The sequence below is a fragment of the Moschus berezovskii genome, chromosome 4 (assembly GCF_049115385.1).
Source record: "Moschus berezovskii isolate FMDL1 chromosome 4, NW_MosBer_1.0, whole genome shotgun sequence".
Taxonomy (NCBI): Eukaryota; Metazoa; Chordata; class Mammalia; order Artiodactyla; family Moschidae; genus Moschus; species Moschus berezovskii.
This window is the reverse complement of record NC_142463.1, coordinates 121,890,088-121,907,816: the sequence shown is the minus strand read 5'-3', so window position 1 is coordinate 121,907,816 and position 17,729 is coordinate 121,890,088. Positions and strand designations below refer to the sequence as shown.

At 43.6% G+C, this 17,729-nt stretch overlaps 1 protein-coding gene across 1 annotated transcript in view; it reads left to right on the top strand.

Moving 5' to 3' along the window:
• The window catches only part of ALDH9A1 (aldehyde dehydrogenase 9 family member A1), a 30,595-nt gene extending 13,238 nt beyond the window's left edge, over positions 1–17,357 (top strand). Inside the window, exons 3-11 of the mRNA XM_055403130.2 lie at positions 629–758; positions 1,570–1,704; positions 3,012–3,208; positions 3,866–4,006; positions 7,187–7,375; positions 7,605–7,692; positions 11,099–11,240; positions 14,770–14,882; positions 16,612–17,357. Coding sequence (XP_055259105.2) covers positions 629–758; positions 1,570–1,704; positions 3,012–3,208; positions 3,866–4,006; positions 7,187–7,375; positions 7,605–7,692; positions 11,099–11,240; positions 14,770–14,882; positions 16,612–16,706 — 1,230 coding nt within the window. The 3' untranslated portion in view covers positions 16,707–17,357. The remainder of the gene's footprint in view (positions 1–628; positions 759–1,569; positions 1,705–3,011; positions 3,209–3,865; positions 4,007–7,186; positions 7,376–7,604; positions 7,693–11,098; positions 11,241–14,769; positions 14,883–16,611) is intronic.
• Positions 17,358–17,729: the final 372 nt, after the last annotated feature.

The window sequence follows — 17,729 nt, the reverse complement described above, 5'->3', positions numbered from 1 at the left end:
TGGAAAATACTTACCTGTGATTTTGGCATGCTGCATTTCTTTGGGTGAATTAAACCCATGTGTGTTGATGTGTATTTGGCTGTTCTGTACAGTTTTCCTAAGGACTCTTTGTTCTTCCTGTATACATGCGGTGTGTTAGTCGCTTAGTCTTGTCCGACTCTTTGTGATCCCATGGACTGCAGTCCTCCAGGCTCCTCTGTCCATGGAATGCTCCAGGCAAGAATATTGGAGTGGGTTTCCATTCGCTTCTCCTGACCCAGGGATGGAACTCGGGTGTCCTGCATTGCAGGCAGATTCTTTCCTGACTGAGCCCCCAGGGAAACCTCATGCACAAATATCTGTACGTATTTGTGCAGCTGTACATACATAATGCTTCTCAGAACACCCCTTTTCTAACTAGTCTGGGAACGAGATGTTGTCTTACATCTGTGACAGTTACTTGATGGGGAGAACAGGGTACTGTTTAGCAACAGCTTTCATCTCTTCCAGATGTCACGGCCATCCCTTTTTGTTGGAAGCTCAAGCTGTTTCTGTTTTTAAAATTAGGCAATGTATTCTGTTTTGATTGTTGAATATGTTGAGGTATATGGTAATTTGTCTTCAGTCTAGTCCTTTGTTTTGCCCAAAGGAACGGAAGGATGAAATCGCCACTCTGGAGACTATCAACAATGGCAAGTCCATCTTTGAGGCCCGCTGGGACATTGACACTTCCTGGCAGTGCCTGGAGTACTATGCAGGCTTGGCGGGATCCATGGCCGGTAAGCCCACACCTGGCCTTCTGTGACCAGCTTAAAGGAAGCAGGGGACCAGAGCCTGGTGAAGAAGGTTGCAGATTTTGGATTTCAGACAGACCTGAGTTACAGTCTTGGACTTAACACTCTCTCCTTGGGTGTCACTGAGAATTACTTTATCTTTATTTACACGGGAGATCGTTCCTATCTTATTGGTTATTAGAAGGATTAGATGAGATGATGTATTGGGTTGTAGTTTTTCCATAACATTGTATGGAAAAACCTGAACAGACTTTTTGCCCAACCCAATATATAAAGCACCTAACCTTGTAGCTGAGGTGTAGACAAGGTTGTGGAAAAACCAGTTCTTGCAAGACTCAGTGAGTGCATCATATTTATTAGTTTTACTTACTCAGCAAAAAGTTTTCGTTTACTGTCTAGGAAGTGCCCATTGGTTCACATGTTGGCTGGGCTGGCCCAGCTCAGGAGGCCAGTGGGGTGAGCAGGCTGAGGTTCAGGGTCCTGGGACTGTTGAGCACCCAAGTCTGTCCCCATTTCTGTTCCATTTCATCTGAGTCATGTAGTGGATGCTTGGTCAGTTTTTAGAGGATTATCTTGAGTTGAATGCACGTTAGCTTGAAGGATAATAAGGATTCTTTATGTGGAGAGAACATGCAAAAGCAGTGTAAGAATAATGAACAAGACCAGAGGCACGGTGAGCCCAGTGGCTGGGGGATGAGAGCTGGGTGGTCTGACTGGATCCAGAGTGAGCCCTGGCGCTGGTGCGCTCTTGGGACAGGCGGCCCTACGCTGTTCTCTACCCTCTTTGTCTCCTTAGGCGAACACATCCAGCTCCCGGGTGGATCCTTCGGTTACACCAGAAGGGAACCGCTAGGGGTGTGTGTTGGAATAGGAGCGTGGAACTACCCCTTTCAGATCGCCTGCTGGAAGTCGGCTCCAGCTCTGGCTTGTGGTAAGAATGGATTATTCTTCCGCCTGTGAGCTACCCTTTCTCCCTGGAATGATTTCACCCCTGCCCTGCCCCCTAGGGAGCTTTGAGGTTATACATTATTCCCGTTTTTATTTATGGGAAGGAAGAAAGTTAATTTTGGTCTTGGAAATTTTATTATTTTTTTTTTTCCTGTCAAATGAATTAGATTTGCGCTACTTGTAAGTTCTCTTCCTTTATGGACAAGAATTCTGAGCATCAATTTCTGTGTAGCAGGTAGCACTTGGGAGTTTGACTTCATTTAGGAAGCAGAAGATGATCTTCTTCATTTGTGTCTTAAGAGAAATGAAAGACAGGATTTCCATTAGAGAAGCTTTGGTTGATTAACAAAAAGATTTCTTACACTATTTAAAGAGAAGAATCTGTGGGGAAAGAAGACATTATGTCTTAGAAAAAACTCTCAGGTTAAAAGAGCTCTAGTATTAAGGCATTGTATTGAAATGCAGCTTTTTTCTTATTGCTGCTTCGTGTTCGTTTTGCACATTTCTCTGTGATGGAGGAGAAATAGAATTAAGTTACTAGCCTTGCGGCCTCTCATTAAAGTAGTTAACCCTTCTTATCTTCAGTTTCAGCTTGTATAAAATGGGTCTAATCATACCTACTTCACATTGCTGTTGCAAATGTTAAATGAGGTTAATATATGTGAAAAGCTGTCGGTATATAAGGTGTTACCGGTTGAGACATTGCAAGTATGTGGCTTGGTTGCTTCATGAGAGAAGCTGAGGAGGGAAGAACCAGAGAGGTTCACTCAGTAATACTTTCTGGCCTAGCATTTGATGGGGAACAGGAAACAATCAGAGGTTTTTTAAATTTTATATTGCATATAGCTGATTAACGATGTTGTGGTAGTCTCAGGTGGACAGAGAAGGGACTCAGCCAATCACATAAACGTGTATCCACTCTCCCTAAACTCCCCTCCCACGCAGCCGCCACATAACGTTGAGCAGAGTCCCCTGTGCTCTGCAGTGGTTCCTTGTCGGTGACCCATCTGAAACATAGCAGTGTGTACACGTGCATCCCAGACTCCCTAACCATCCCTTCCCTCCGTCCTTCCCCACTGGCAGCCATAAGGTAGTTTTCCAAGCCTGTGAGTCTGTATCTGTTATTTTATAAATAAGTTCATTTGTATCACTTCTTTTTAGATTCCGCATGTAAGGGGTGTCATAGAGCGCTTCTCAGTTGGAGCTGTTCTTGATGTGTCCTCCTTGTCCCGCCTTCAGAGGATCTCCAGTCTTAAAAAACCTTTCTGTACTTGTGTCTCGGTAATGCAGGTAACGCCATGGTCTTTAAACCTTCTCCCTTCACGCCCGTGTCCGTGTTGCTGCTGGCTGAAATCTATACTGAGGCTGGAGTCCCTCCTGGGCTCTTCAACGTGGTGCAAGGAGGGGCCGCCACAGGCCAGTTCCTGTGTCAGCATCGTGATGTGGCCAAAGTCTCCTTCACTGGAAGCGTGCCCACCGGCTCAAAGGTGAGGACGAAACATAGGGGCGTCTGGTTACGACATCTCGACGTGGCTGTGGCAGGCCGCCCCAGAGCGTGTGCTGGAGGCTTAGCCTCTGATTTTACCTGGCTTGTTTTGGCAGGGAGGCTGTACGGATTATTGGGCCAAGCTCTGAGGTGCACTTGAGCAGTGTGAGGAGCAGTTAGAGCAGCTCCGTGTGTCAGGCCCGCTGGGGACGGGAGTCGTCTTCTGCCTGTGCCTGTGGGGTCGGACCCTGGGCTGCCACTTGTACTCTTCGGTGACTTACTTCACCTGTAGCTGCCACCTCTGAATAAAGGGTATTTCCCCCGTTTGTTCAGACTCATCGTTTTGACCTTAATTTGTGCTCTGAGTTCTGTCAGCCTGGAACACAGTTACAGCAATACAAAAGAATTTCTGCCCATGACAGATGAATTGACAGGTTGTTTTAAATGAACTCCCTCTTAAGAATATCAAGTGCAATTCTGTAGATTCTCTTCAGTGTTCTGGAAGAGACTGCTTCAAGTCGACTAAGGACAGAGTATATTGAGAACAAGGCTGCAGGTCACACGTAGTTCAGCATGACTTCCGGGTCATGGTCGGGTTAACCTAGCATGTAATCTCGTTGGTGTTAAACTTCTGATGCTTGTGTTCTTGTTCTGTAAGATCATGGAGATGTCTGCTAAAGGAATCAAACCTGTCACGCTGGAACTTGGAGGCAAGTCTCCACTGATCATCTTCTCAGACTGTGACATGAAGAACGCTGTAAAGGGGGCGCTGATGGCCAACTTCCTTACTCAAGGCGAGGTGTGTGCCTGACCCTGAAAGAGGTGAAGAGGGAGCCTTCACCTTGCATGTCACGCATGTTTTTTTTTTTTTTTTTAATTTGAAGGATAATTGCTTTACAGAATTTTGTTGTCTTCTGTCAAATCTCAACATGAATCAGCCATAGGTATACATATATTCCCTCCCACAGTGTGTTTTAAAGCTTGTTATTTTGAAATAATTTCAGACTGAAAAGTTGCACAGATAATATAAAGAATTCTCATATACCTTTGAACCAGGTTCTTCAATGTTAACATTTTATCACATTTACCATCCTGTCTGTCTTTGCATGGGTTTCCCTGATGGCTCAGACAGTAAAGAATCTGCCTGCAATACAGGAGACCTGGGTTCAATCCCTGGGTCAGGAAGACCCCCTGGACAAGGGAATGGCAACCCACTCTAGTACTCTTGCCCGGAGAATGCCATGGACAGAGGAGCCTTGTGGGCTGTAGTCCCTGGGGTTGCAAAGAATTGGACACAAGCGAGCAGCTAACACTTTCACTTTTCACTTACTGTTTGTACATGCATATTGCTATATTTTTCTGAACTGTTTGAAAGTTGCAGACAGAAGATCCCTAACCTCTCCATTCATATGTGTATTTCTCAAAAAAAAGTGAAAGTGAAGTCGCTCAGTCGTGTCTGACTCTTTGCGACCCCATGGACTGTAGTCGGCCAGGCTCCTCTGTCCATGGGATTTTCCAGGCAAGAATACCGGAGTGGGCTGCCATTTCCTTCTCCAGGGGATCTTCCCAACCCAGGGATCAAACCTGGGTCCCCTTCAATTGCAAAAAGACGCTTTACCATCTGAGCCACCAGGGAAGCCTATTGCCTTCTCTTAAATAAGCACAAGATGGTTAGTAGAATCCGTAACTTGGTGTTAGTGTAGTACTGTTATTCAGTCATAACCCTTACTCAGATTTCTGCATTTGTTTGACTAATGTCCTTTTAGAAACAGCTTCTTTTTTTCTGGTTCAAGATCTAATCCAGGAACATGTGTTGCATTTACTCGTGGTGTCTCTTTAATCTCATTTAATCTGGAATACTTCTAAAATCATTCTGATCTTTCAGTACCTTGACATTTTAGAAGAATTAACCCATTTAGTTTGTAAAATGTTCCTCATTTTGGGTCTGTTTAGGTTTTGGTTTTTTTTAATTGGATTTAGTTTATGGATTTTTGGCAAAACACCACAAAAAAATGGTATTTTACAGTGGTGTCGTTGACTTTGACCACCCACTTAGGGTGGGTCTTTACAGTGAAGTTGCTGTTTTTTCCTTTGAGGTTAATGAGTGTCTTGTAGGAGATCAAGTGAGACTGCCTTGTTCCTTATCAAACTAGTTTTAGTGCCCTTTGATGTTCTCTAGAACATTTTTTTCTGGTGGTCACCAAGTGGTGATTTTCCAATTCTGTTACTCCTTCGACATTTATTTAGTTTACTGCCTATTGCAAGAAAGAACTTTTTCCCCGTCTCCCTAGTTTACTTTTATCAGCATGAACCCATGGATTCTTCCCTCAGTCTGTGAGTTATTGTTATTATTTATTTTGATGCTCAAATAATTGAAGGCTCTGCTCGCGGGAGCCTCTCTCTGTGACTTTTTGGTATGTCCCATTATTCTTCGAGCACAGTTTTACTTCCCGGCATAGCAAGGTGTTGTAAACACATCTTGTGCTTTCTGTGGTGGAACTCTGGGATGAGCTATTTCTCTAAGAAGACTTGATTCGATTTAATGGAAAATGGTTTTTAGAAATGAAGATCTGGGTGCCAGATGTCCTTGTTTCTGCTGGAGTATTATTGCTTCTGTGTCTTCCCAAAGTCCAGAGCCAGGAAATACATACTGATATTTGGCATATGTGTATGTATGCGCACACATATCTATTTATATGTCTGTATTAATAACTATAAGTTTATACAGATATTTCCAGTCATTCCAGTGTTACAAGGTTTATTTTAGCCTCCTCCCTTCCATGTTCATAGTTTCCTTCTCTGATAGTGAAACATTTAGCATCCATTCTCCGAGAGTTGGTGATGGACAGGGAGGCCTGGCGTGCTGTGATTCATGGGGTCGCGGAGAGTCGGACACGACTGAGCGACTGAACTGAACTGAACTGAACTAGCTTGCAACCTTCTTTCTATAGTTCTTTTTGGTTTTAGCCTAAGGGTATATAGTTAAAATCTGTGTTCAGAAATTAATGGATCGGTTCTTCCTTCTCCACCCCCTTCAATATGGTTATGATATTCACTTTATTTTAAATTGAGATCTTATTTTTTAATTTATTATATTTACTTTTTTGGCTGCACCGCACAGGATGTAGGATCTTACTTAGTTCCCTTACCAAAGATTGAACCTGGAACCCAGCAGTGAAAGCATGAGGTCCTAACCACTGGACCACCAGGGAATTCCTCATTATTTGTGATTTTAGAGACAAACATTGGCTATGAAATGCTCTAGATTTTTACTAGGCTTGGGATATCAGTTCTTGGTCTGCTTTTACTCTTCAATTCCTTCTTTTAATCTCCTTTTCTCAAAATATACAACCAAATTGAGCTCCTGAGATGGGAAAATAGGAGAAGTCTTATGAGTCATGTGGATCTATTAATTGCCTTAAGGAAATTTGAACAGAAACAAAGCCTTAACTTTCATTTCAAGGGGCAGAGTTTGTGTATGTGTGATCCTGTTTAGTATGGTGATAATTTTTTAGCAATGGAGCTAACTTTTAAAGACAGTATATTCTTTCTTAAAAAATTTTTTTTTTGGCTGCATGGGGTCTTAGCTGCCTCATGTGGGGTCTAGTTCCCTGACCAGGGATGGAACCTGTGCCCCCTGAATTGGGAGCACAGAGTCTTAACCACTGGACCACCAGGAAGGCCCTTGTTTCTTTTAAATTTAAAGCTGCTGGATTGTTCCCCCTTTTCCTCTTTCCCCTCTCTGTGCTGTTCTCAGTCGTGTCTGACTCTTTGAGCCCACCAGGCTCCTCTGCCCATGGGATTTCCCAGGCGAGAATGCTGGAATGAGTTGCCACATCCTCCTCCCGGGGATCTTCCTGACCCAGGGGTTGAATCCATGTCTCCTGTGTCTCCTGCATTGCATACAGATTCTTTATTGCTGAGCCACTGGGGAAGCTTTTTACCCCGTGCTTATATATAATTTGTGTCTGTTTTGTAGGTTTGTTGTAATGGTACAAGGGTATTTGTGCAAAAGGAAATTCTTGATCAATTTACAGAGGAAGTGGTGAAACAGACCCAAAGGATAAAAATTGGAGATCCACTTCTGGAAGATACAAGGATGGGTCCCCTCATCAACCGACCACATCTGGAGCGAGTCCTTGGGTTTGTTGAAGCGGCAAAGGAGCAGGTAAGAAACAAGTAGAGACGCGATGAGATGAGGAGAAAGGTAATTCCTCCGGGGTTACTTGCCCTGTGCCCTTTCCCGTGGTCGTGTCCATTTGGGAGCCGTGTTCTGCGTTGTTCTTGCTGTAGAGTGACTATGTCCATTTGTTCAGGACACAGGTAGCATTTCCAGAATGCCTATTGAGGTTGTGTGTTTAACACAAAGTATGCATTCTTCTTTTCTTTTTTGGCAGGGTGCTAAAGTGTTGTGTGGTGGAGATGTTTTTGTACCTGAAGACCCCAAATTAAAGGATGGATATTACATGAGACCTTGTGTGTTAAGTACGTCCTTTTCTTGTTTGCTTTTAAACAGTTTGAATTAAATGTTAGAAAAAAAATATTTATAAACCGTATATATGGTGTAAGGCAAGGGTTGGCAAACTGTGTGCCCACTACTCAGATGTAAGAAGCAGCAGTTCTCTGTTACCTCGGAAGCCCCCTGTTTGCGCCTCCTCTTCTTGGGTGATGTTATCAGTTACCTGGTCCTTAACTAGGTACACACCTGTTGTTCCAGAAGTAAGGCACTCCGAAAAATGAAAATTCATGTTTGAGTAAAACTTAAGTAACGAATTTCTTTTCTCAAGAAACTTGGTAAAGAGTGTGTTTTACTTTGAACTTTTAGATCATCAATATAATAAAACCAATTTGTCAGACAGTATACTAATATAAAAACTTAAATGCTATAATAATTTTTAGCATTTCCTTTCAGTCTGAACAGTCTCTTGGTTTGGACAATCAAGTGTATGGTCACCCTGCTGCCCTCATCCATCTCCTTCCCTCCTGCCTGCGGGTGACACTGTTTGAGACGTTGTTGTTGTTAGTATCTACTATAAGAATATTGCCAGTTTTCTTGGCTTTAAAAAACTGTATCTATAGATAGAATAATGCTGCATCATTCCTTACACCTTATCTTGAAGGTAGATTCAGCTGATTTTTGTCCCTGAGGTTGATGGTGGTGCCGCTTTTTGGCACTTGGCATTTGATTTGATGCAGTTTAACCTTTAGCCCTTGCTAGAAAAACAACTACTGAGGCTTAAAGGCTGTGAATTTAGCATCCGTGCCATGAATTAGCTTGTAGCTGTTAAAGAAGAAGGAAAACTTACATTATGTTTTTGAAGAGAAAATATAGGTTAAACAATAGTGTATGTGGTATTGGCCCAAATCTGAAAAACCAAATATGTGCATGGGACGAAGAAGGAACAGAGAATATGCATCATAATGTTGATAGTGGACTGATTTCTCTAGATGCTTGGATTAAAGGTGGTTTTTGTTAGACTTATGCATCGTTGAACATTACAGATTTTCTGTAGATTATATTTGTTTATTTACTTTTAGTTGGAGGATAATTGCTTTACAATGCAGTGTTGGTCTCTGCTGTACAGTGTGAGTCAGCCATGAGTGCAGATACACCCCCTCCCTCCTCAGCCTCCTTCCCACACGCGCCCCCCCCCACCCCTCTTGGTCATCACAGAGCACTGAGCTCACCTCCCTGTGTTATAGGGCAGCTTCCCCCTAGCTGGCTGTGTCACACATGGTATGCCAATGCTTGCCTCTCAATTCGTCCCACTCTCTCCTTCCTGCCGACCCTCGCACTGTGTCCCCAAGTCTGTATCGTAAAGATGACTGCCTCTACTCCTGCCCTGCAAATAGGTTCCTCAGTACCTTTTCTAGGTTCCATAAATATGCATTAATATATGATATTCTTACTTCACTCTGTGGAACAAGTTCTAGGTTGACACCGCTCACTACAACAGACTCAAATTGAGAATGTGTATTTTGCAATTAGGGAAAAAAATTTTTTTAAAGCTGTGAACCTATGCAAAGAACAGGGAGCTAACTACCTTCACTCTATCCTCGTGATTCTGAAAGCCTGATTTGTGGTCCACAGTATCAGTATCGCTTGGAAAACTAGTGAAGAGGCAGATTTCTGCTCTCTGCCCTAGACCCCCAGATGCAACTCTGAGGGGCTGGCACCTCACGACTGCGTTTTGGGAGAATGGATACATGTACATGTATGGCCGAGTCCTTTGAGTCCCCCTGGAAGTGCACATCGTTAATCGGCTATGCTCCAATACAGAATAAAAAGTTCAAAAGGGAAAGAAAGTTCTCAGTTCGTTTTTATGCACATTGAAGCTTGAGCCCGACCCCAGAGGCTGCATCTTCAGACTCATTCACTGGATCTGGGGCTGAAGCACAGTGCAGGGACCGCTCCTTTTCTCGTGTGTGAGCTGCTGCTTTCCCCCTCGTCTCTTGACTCTGGTACAGAAACGCTGCACACAGCGCCGCGCTCTTGCCAGCCTGCGTGAGACGAACGGTACTCTGGCACAGTTGGGTAGTGAGCCGTCTTGGATCATTTACTATTCTGACCAACAGTTTCCCTAAAAATGATGCATGGATTAGCAGTTTTCAGAGATTTAGATCATAATGAACTGTCCTTAATCACCACCTCAAATTGTTTAACATACCTTTGTAGATAGTTGGGTGTCCCCAGAGTACAGTGTAACATAGAGAGGAACAAAGAGCTGTTTGTGTATACAAGCTCTGTGCGTACGAGCTCTGTGTGTACAACCTCTGTGTGTACGGGCTGTTTTTCTGCCTCAGCATTTACATACACCACACAGGCTTGCGGACGCTTGTCTCACTCCTTGCAGTGTTTGCCAGCACTGAGATGAGCTGTCTTTCAGCCACAGTGGGATAAAAGCACCCTTCTCTTGAAGTTCACTGGGGTTCACTATTGCACATCTAAATATATGAGCCGCTTTAGGCATAACATGTGTATTTTAAAAAGTCACGTGTGAATTTAATCATTTTAGGGAACTAATCACTTAAGCACATTTTCATATTAACTGAACACCCATTCAGTTATTTGTTTATCTTTTTACATTGTATTTTCTTTTTAAAAATACTGTTTCTCCTTCTATCACAGTTATTAAGAAAATGTGAAAAAGTATAAAAAATGTTAATCTTGTATGACATTTTAATAGAAATTGGGATGATATGTACAGTTTGTATTTTATTCAGTGACTATTCATCATAAGTATTTGCTTATTAAATTTTCTTCAAAGACATTACTTTTTGAGGCTTCATAGAAGTTCATCATTGCGATGTGTTTTGTTCGCATGACCATCCCATCTCTTTTGGATGCCTTGTTCGTTGCCTCTAGTCTGCATTGTCACAGGAGTGTAGTGATCAAGTCCTTGTACATATATCCTTGTCCACCTCATTATCTGTGTCCTTGAAAAGTGAAAGTGTTAGCTGCTCTTTGAGACACTCTGAACTGTAGACCGCCAGGCTCCTCTGTCCGTGGAATTTTCCTGGCAAGGGTACTGGAGTGGGGAACCATTCCCTCCTCCAGGGGACCATCCCAACCCAGGGATTAAACTTGGGTCTCCTGTATTGCAGGCAGATTCTTTACCATCTGAGCCATCAGGGAAGCCCTAACTATATCCTTAAGATGAATATTTGAAAAAGTAGATTTAAAATGAACACAAAGTCTCCTTATTACTCCTTAACATTTAGTGTTCATCATCATGCAGGAAGGATGCTCTGATTTATAATCACACTGGAAATGTTGCATTGAAAATTCTCTAAAGCTGTGTATTTCACTGTTGACTATAAACAAGGAATTTTAATATGCCAGGATGATAATTCCTTCACTGATGTTTGGTTTTTAAAATAATGTTTGCAGCTAATTGCCGAGATGACATGACCTGTGTGAAAGAAGAAATCTTTGGACCAGTTATGTCCATTTTATCATTTGACACTGAAGCTGAGGTTCTGGAAAGAGCCAATGACACCACTTTTGGACTAGCTGCTGGTGTCTTCACCAGGTAGGTGGGGAAGGACACTCCATGTAGCTTTGAAGAAATGGGGCTGCTGTATCTTCTTAGATATTCATCTTATTCCTTCACTGGAGTTTGCCCTCATTGCATTTTCATCAGCATTTTCTGTTTGCTTCAGGTAAAGTCAGAAGGTGCCAAAGTAGCATCACAGCCAGAACCCTACTGTTGAGTTTAAATTAAGCTATTAGCTTTATTGATAAAAATCCTGTTCTTTTTTTCATTCATTCCTTGAATAAATGTTTAAGTTTCTGACCTATGTAAAGCATCATGTTCAGTTCAGTCTCTCAGTCGTGTCTGACTCTTTGCGACCCCATGAATCACAGCATGCTAGACCTCCCTGTCCATCACCAACTCCCGGACTTCACTCAAACTCACATCCATCGAGTTGGTGATGCCATCCAGCCATCTCATTTTCTGTCGTCCCCTTCTCCTCCTGCCCCCAGTCCCTCCCAGCATCAGAGTCTTTTCCAGTGAGTCAACTCTTCGCATCAGGTGGCCAAAGTATTGGAGTTTCAGCTTTAGCATCAGTCCTTCCAATGAACACCCAGGACTGATCTCCTTTAGAATGGACTGGTTGGATCTCCTTGCAGTCCAAGGGACTCTCAAGAGTCTTCTCCACCACCATAGTTCAAAAGCATCAATTCTTCGGCACTCAGCTTTCTTCACAGTCCAACTCTCACATCCATACATGACCACTGGAAAAACCATAGCCTTGACTAGACGGACCTTTTTTGGCAAAGTAACGTCTCTGCTTTTTAATATGCTGTCTAGGTTGGTCATAACTTTCCTCCCAAGGAGTAAGCGTCTTTTAATTTCATGGCTGCAATCAGCATCTGCAGTGATTTTGGAGCCCCCCAAAATAAAGTCTGACACTGTTTCCCCATCTATTTGCCTTGAAGTGATGGGACCAGATGCCATGATCTTAGTTTTCTGAATGTTGAGCCTTAAGCCAACTTTTTCACTCTCCTCTTTCACTTTCCTCAAGAGGCTTTTGAGTTCCTCTTCACTTTCTGCCATAAGGGTGGTGTCATCTGCATATCTGAGGTTATTGATATTTCTCCCGGCAATCTTGATTCCGGCTTGTGCTTCTTCCAGCCCAGCGTTCCTCATGATGTACTCTGCATATAAGTTAAATAAGCAGGGTGTTAAGGTCCCTATTTAAAAATACATGTCAAGGAATTTAGAAACCTGTAAGGATATAAATACTGGAAGTAGTTTTCAAAGACATGATTTTTAATAGCTTTATAGTAGTCCCTAAATTGGGATGCATTGTAACACATGTGGGCCTTCTATTGTGTATTTAGGGTGCTGTTTCCAATTTTAACTATTTTAAGTAATGTGATTACTATATTTGTACATAAATTTAAACCACTGAAAAGCAAACAGTGATTTGGGGCTAAAATTTCTTTTAAAATGATTGCAGATTGTTTGATGATATACAAACTCTGATTTGTCTTTGGCAATAGTAGGCAGTTTTCTAAGATTGCTTTACAGTTGGGAACATGCTGTTTCTTTAGTGATACACGAGTTGGGGTTTTTTGTAGTTCTGTGGTGAGGCGCTTGGGGAGGAAGACCACGTCTCCCTTGAGGACCTGATGAGCTGAGTTGTGCAGGACGAACAGGAGCTCCTGTTTGTTGTTTCTAACAGACTTTATGTTTTTAGAGCAGTTTTAGGTGCAACGCAGAACTGAGAGGAAAGTGCAGAGATCTCCCAGTGTCTCCCCCAACGTGTGCGCAGCCTCCCCATGATCACCATCGCCCACCAGAGTGGCACAATTGTTAAAGCACGCCAGTCTCACACAGACCGTGGCTCACGTGAGGGCTCACTGGCGTGCACTCTGTGCGTGTGGACACTCGTGTGACACGGACCTGGTGCTGTCGTGTCCAACAAAATGGCCTCACTGCCCTAAAAGCCCTCTCTGAGAGCGGCTGTGTCGATGTGAGGAGAGAGTGGATTACGTCTCTCCTGCCACTTTGCTTCACCACCAAAATGCACAGGCCAGTTACCGAGGACGGTGACTCCTTTTTTTGTTAATCCTTTGTTAGGAGAATTCACCTACCAAATAATTCACTCATTTAAAGTGTACAATTCAGTAGTTTTTAGTATATTTATAGATTGTACAACCGTCATTATAATGTAACTTTAGAACATTTTTGTCATCCCAAGAACATTAACAGCTACTTTGCATTCTCCCCTCCCCCTCCCCCTGGCAACCACTAATCTACCTTCTGTCTTTATAGATTTGCATATTTGAAAACTTCTACATGAATGAAATCATACAGTATATGGCCTTTCATGACTAGCTTCTTTCACGTAGTTCGTTTACTAGCTTCCTTTCAAAGTCCATTTATACTGTAGTCTGTGTCACTGCTTTATTCCTTTCTGCTACCGTGTGTGTGTGCAAAAGTCGCTGTTATGTCTGACTCTTTGTAACGCCATGGACTGTAGCCCACCAGGCTTCTCTTTCCATGGGATTCTCCAGGCAAAAATATTAGAGTGGGTTGCCATGCCCTTCTCCAGGGAACCTTCCCAACCCAGGGATCAAACCCAGGTCTCCCACATTGTAGGCGGATTCTCTACCATCTGAGCCACCAGGGAAGCCCTTTTCTATACTGAGTAATATTCTGTTACATGGATATATCACATTTTGTTTATTCATTCACGTATTGATAGACATTTGGGCTGTTTCTCCTTTTTGGCTATTATGAATAGTGCTCCAGTGCGCACTCATATATGAGTCTGTGTGAATGTTTCATTTCTGCTTGGTATAAACTCAGGAGTAGAAGTGCTGGATCATATGGAAACTCTCTGTTTAACTTTTTGAGGAAATGCCAAACTGTTTTCCAACGCGGCAGCAGTACTTTGCATTCCCATCAGCAGTGCTGACGGACTCCAGTTTCTCCTCATCCTCACTAGCAACTGTCACTGCCCGTTCTTTCAATTTTCGCCATCCTAGTGGATTGGCAGCAGTTTCCTGCAGTTTCGATTTGCGTTTCTGTGAGTTCTCTTTTTACTTTTCTGATGATCTCACTTGCAGCACAAAATTTAAACATTTTTATAGATAAAAATTATTTTTTTTAATCTGTTACTTTTGGTGTCATGTCTAAGAAGGTTGTGTCTAATGGAAGGTCATGGAGATTTATTCCTGTTTTCTTTGAAGATTTTTACGGTTTTCAGTCTGATGTTTTAGTTAAGGGATCCACTGAGTTAATTTTTGTGCTTCATTCCTCTGCGTGTGGACATCCGGTTGCTCCAGCGCTGTTTGCTGCAAAGACTGTTTTCCCCCATTGATTTGCTTTAGCACCTTTGTTGCTGCTACGTAGATGCTTTTGGATGAGACTACAAAATTCAAATTCTTACCTATTTTGCCTGGATGATATAAGATTTTAAAACACGTTGTGAAGAAACAAGAATTTGGCAACGTTTCGAAACTCTTAGAAGTGACAGTCTCACTTTTCCTGTTAAAGTCGTGGCAAAAGAAACTGTGACTAACCAGTGCAATTTATTTCTTCATAGGGACATCCAGCGTGCCCACAGAGTAGTGGCGGAGCTCCAGGCTGGAATGTGCTTCATTAACAACTATAATGTCAGTCCAGTGGAGTTGCCCTTTGGTGGATATAAGAAGTCAGGTGAGGAAAAAAAAAAGAAGTCAGGTGAGGAGTTGGGAACTGTGAAAAATTCTTGTTTCTGGAGACACTGGTCATAATAGATCAGGTTCCTAAACTTGTATCTGTATCAGAATTACCAAAATGTATATGAATCCTCATCCTCCCCAGGCCCACTGTATCCATGAGACTGGAAGCCGAGCGTCTGGATTTTTTCCAGAAGTTCTCCAGAAGGTCCTGATGTATAGGTGGGCTTGTGGACAGCAGCATTACTTTTCCCTCAGTCTGTAATTGGTGTAAGCATAAAACCACTCTGAGATGTCCTAACCATAGCGAGTTTATAATAGTCTGTTAGGAGATCTGAGGCATCAGGAACATAGCCATTACTTTGAGGTTCTTTCTTTGGCATTTGTTGCTAATTTCACCAGTTTTGTGAATTGGGCTTCCCTGGTGGCTCAAATGGTAAAGAATCTGCCTGCAGTGCAGGAGATCCGGGTTTAATCCCTAGGTCGGGAGGATCCCCTGGAGAAGGGAATGGCTGACACTCCAGTATTCTTGCCTGGAGAATTCCATGGACAGAAGAGCTTGGTGGGCTACAGTCCATGGGGAAGCAAAGAGTCGGACACGACTGAGCGACTAACACTTTGACTCGGTTTGGACTTTGTAGACGTACCTTTCTAAGAGTCTGACCCCTAGTCTCTTGGCAGGTATTTATAGCCATCACAGTGTTGGCAAACACATGAATACCGACAAATAATGGTGAGATGGCGGGTGTTAATGTGCCAGTTTTCTTTGGTATTGTGTCTGGTATCACTGGCATTCTCTGGCCATACATCTCTAGGTTCTTGTCCCTGTGGCGTTACCTGGAGAAGCTGTCACACAGACTCACACGCAGGGTAGGAGTCAGGACTCTGTTTTGTTCATTCTTAACCCTCTGTTTGGAATCTGCAGCTTTGGCCTCTGGGGCCTCTGCACCCAGCTCTCCCTTCCTTAATCTGCATCTTTGCGTCAGTGCCCGTGGATAGTTCTACATGAGATGAGAGGACAGAAAGCTGGCCTGACACACCCGGTGAGCTCCATGCTGAGAGGATCTGAAAAGGAGCAAAAGCCAGAGAAGGCCCTACCCAGCCTTTGAGTATGTCACCTTTGGAGTGGTGCCCCCTGGAGAGACGCAGTTCTGGAGACTGGGCCTCGGCCTTAGGATGCAGAGCCTGCCTCAGCCTGGGGCAGGAGCACGAGGAAGGCTGTGCTTTCGGCACGCAACCTCATCCACTAGCGATTGGGTGGTGTCTTGGCTTTGAGTAACCTGAGGGCCTACAGGGTCCACTCCCCCGTGAGTGGGCAGAGTGTACATAGTTGGTGCTTCTCAAGACTCAGTATAAGAGGAGGCTACTAAGCGTATTATGCAGACTTAGGTTGTAAGTTAGCACTGAGTTTTAAAGGCATCAGGTTGATAATTGTAGAGAATGCTCTAATGTTTGATGAGGAAGTCTGAACATTTTAGACCTTAGCCCAGAGGAGTAAATATTGGAAGTTAAGGTTCATACTGGTTAGAAATGAAGCCTGAGTGTTTCCCATCCCTGTCCTTGAAGGCCAGTGGGTCACTTTCCCCACGTCTGGCTCAGTCACAACATGCAGCGAGGACTGGATCCGCGCTCTTCCTCAGCCCTGGGAGCAGACCCTGCCTGTCTCTGCAGGCCACTGTGGCGGGATCCCGCCAATGGCGCCTCCTCACCCTGTCTCTTTCTTTCAGGATTTGGCCGAGAGAATGGCCGGGTGACAATTGAATACTATTCACAGCTGAAGACTGTGTGTGTGGAGATGGGTGACGTGGAGTCTGCTTTTTGAACACACGCAGTGACACCGGTGAATAATGAGGGCTAGCTGTCATGACCGTGGCAGTGCAGCCGCCTGCTGGTTCAGATCCAGAATATTGGTCATCCAGGATAAGAAAGTGGTTCGGTGATGCTCTTCATGGCTCAGTTTCCTAAGTGAAAATGCACCTAAGTGTCTTTTATATACTAATCAAGAAAGCTTGATTTTCTTCAAAGCAGATTTCTCTAAATAATCTTTGAGAGTCACTAACAACTTTTCAGAGAACAGGGGGAGGACCAGGATTGTTCATCTTCCATGGAGCCCACCCACTCATGGGTTCTTTTTAGCATGCTTTAAAGAATACTTGCCTTTAGAAGTTCCTGGGCGTATCAGAAGAGATTTGTGCTCCTTGGTGTTTTTAAGTCCATGGTCCCTTGTCATTCCGCTGAGAAGGCTGATAGTGGGGAAAGCGGGCTTGGCTGCAGGCGGGTCAGTTGGGCGTGGACGCTGATTGGCCAGAGCCAGCGCTGTGGTGGTGGTGGTGGTGGTGGTTGGGGGTGGGGGATCAGCTCCAATCCTTGAGTTACAGCTTGCTCTCTTATGACAGAAGGGTTTCCTTTTAAATGTACAGATTCTTTGTACGCACTGCAGTATATTGAAACTAAATAAATCACACCGACAGTCCTTTCAGTGTCATGTTTTGAAGCTAAACACATCTTAGGGCTATAGGGGGACACAGGATAGGCTAAAGTTAAAGGTTTAAGACCGAGGATTTGACATTCTTTGCAGTGAGTACACACAGGCAGGCTTCTGTTGCTGTAATGAACTATCAATTGCCCACGCAGACTTCTGGGCTCCATGTTCTTCCCAACCCCAAAGAACAGGGCCTGTCCTTGAAGGGCTGTCAGTTCACAGTGACTTCTCAGACTGCTGCAGCAATCCTTACCTTGCTGCCTTACCGTCCTTTCAGGGGAGTAATTTAGGTTTAATAGTATTAGGGTTCTCCAGAGAAACAGAACCGATAGAGTAGAACAGGTTCTTATAGGAGTTGGCTCA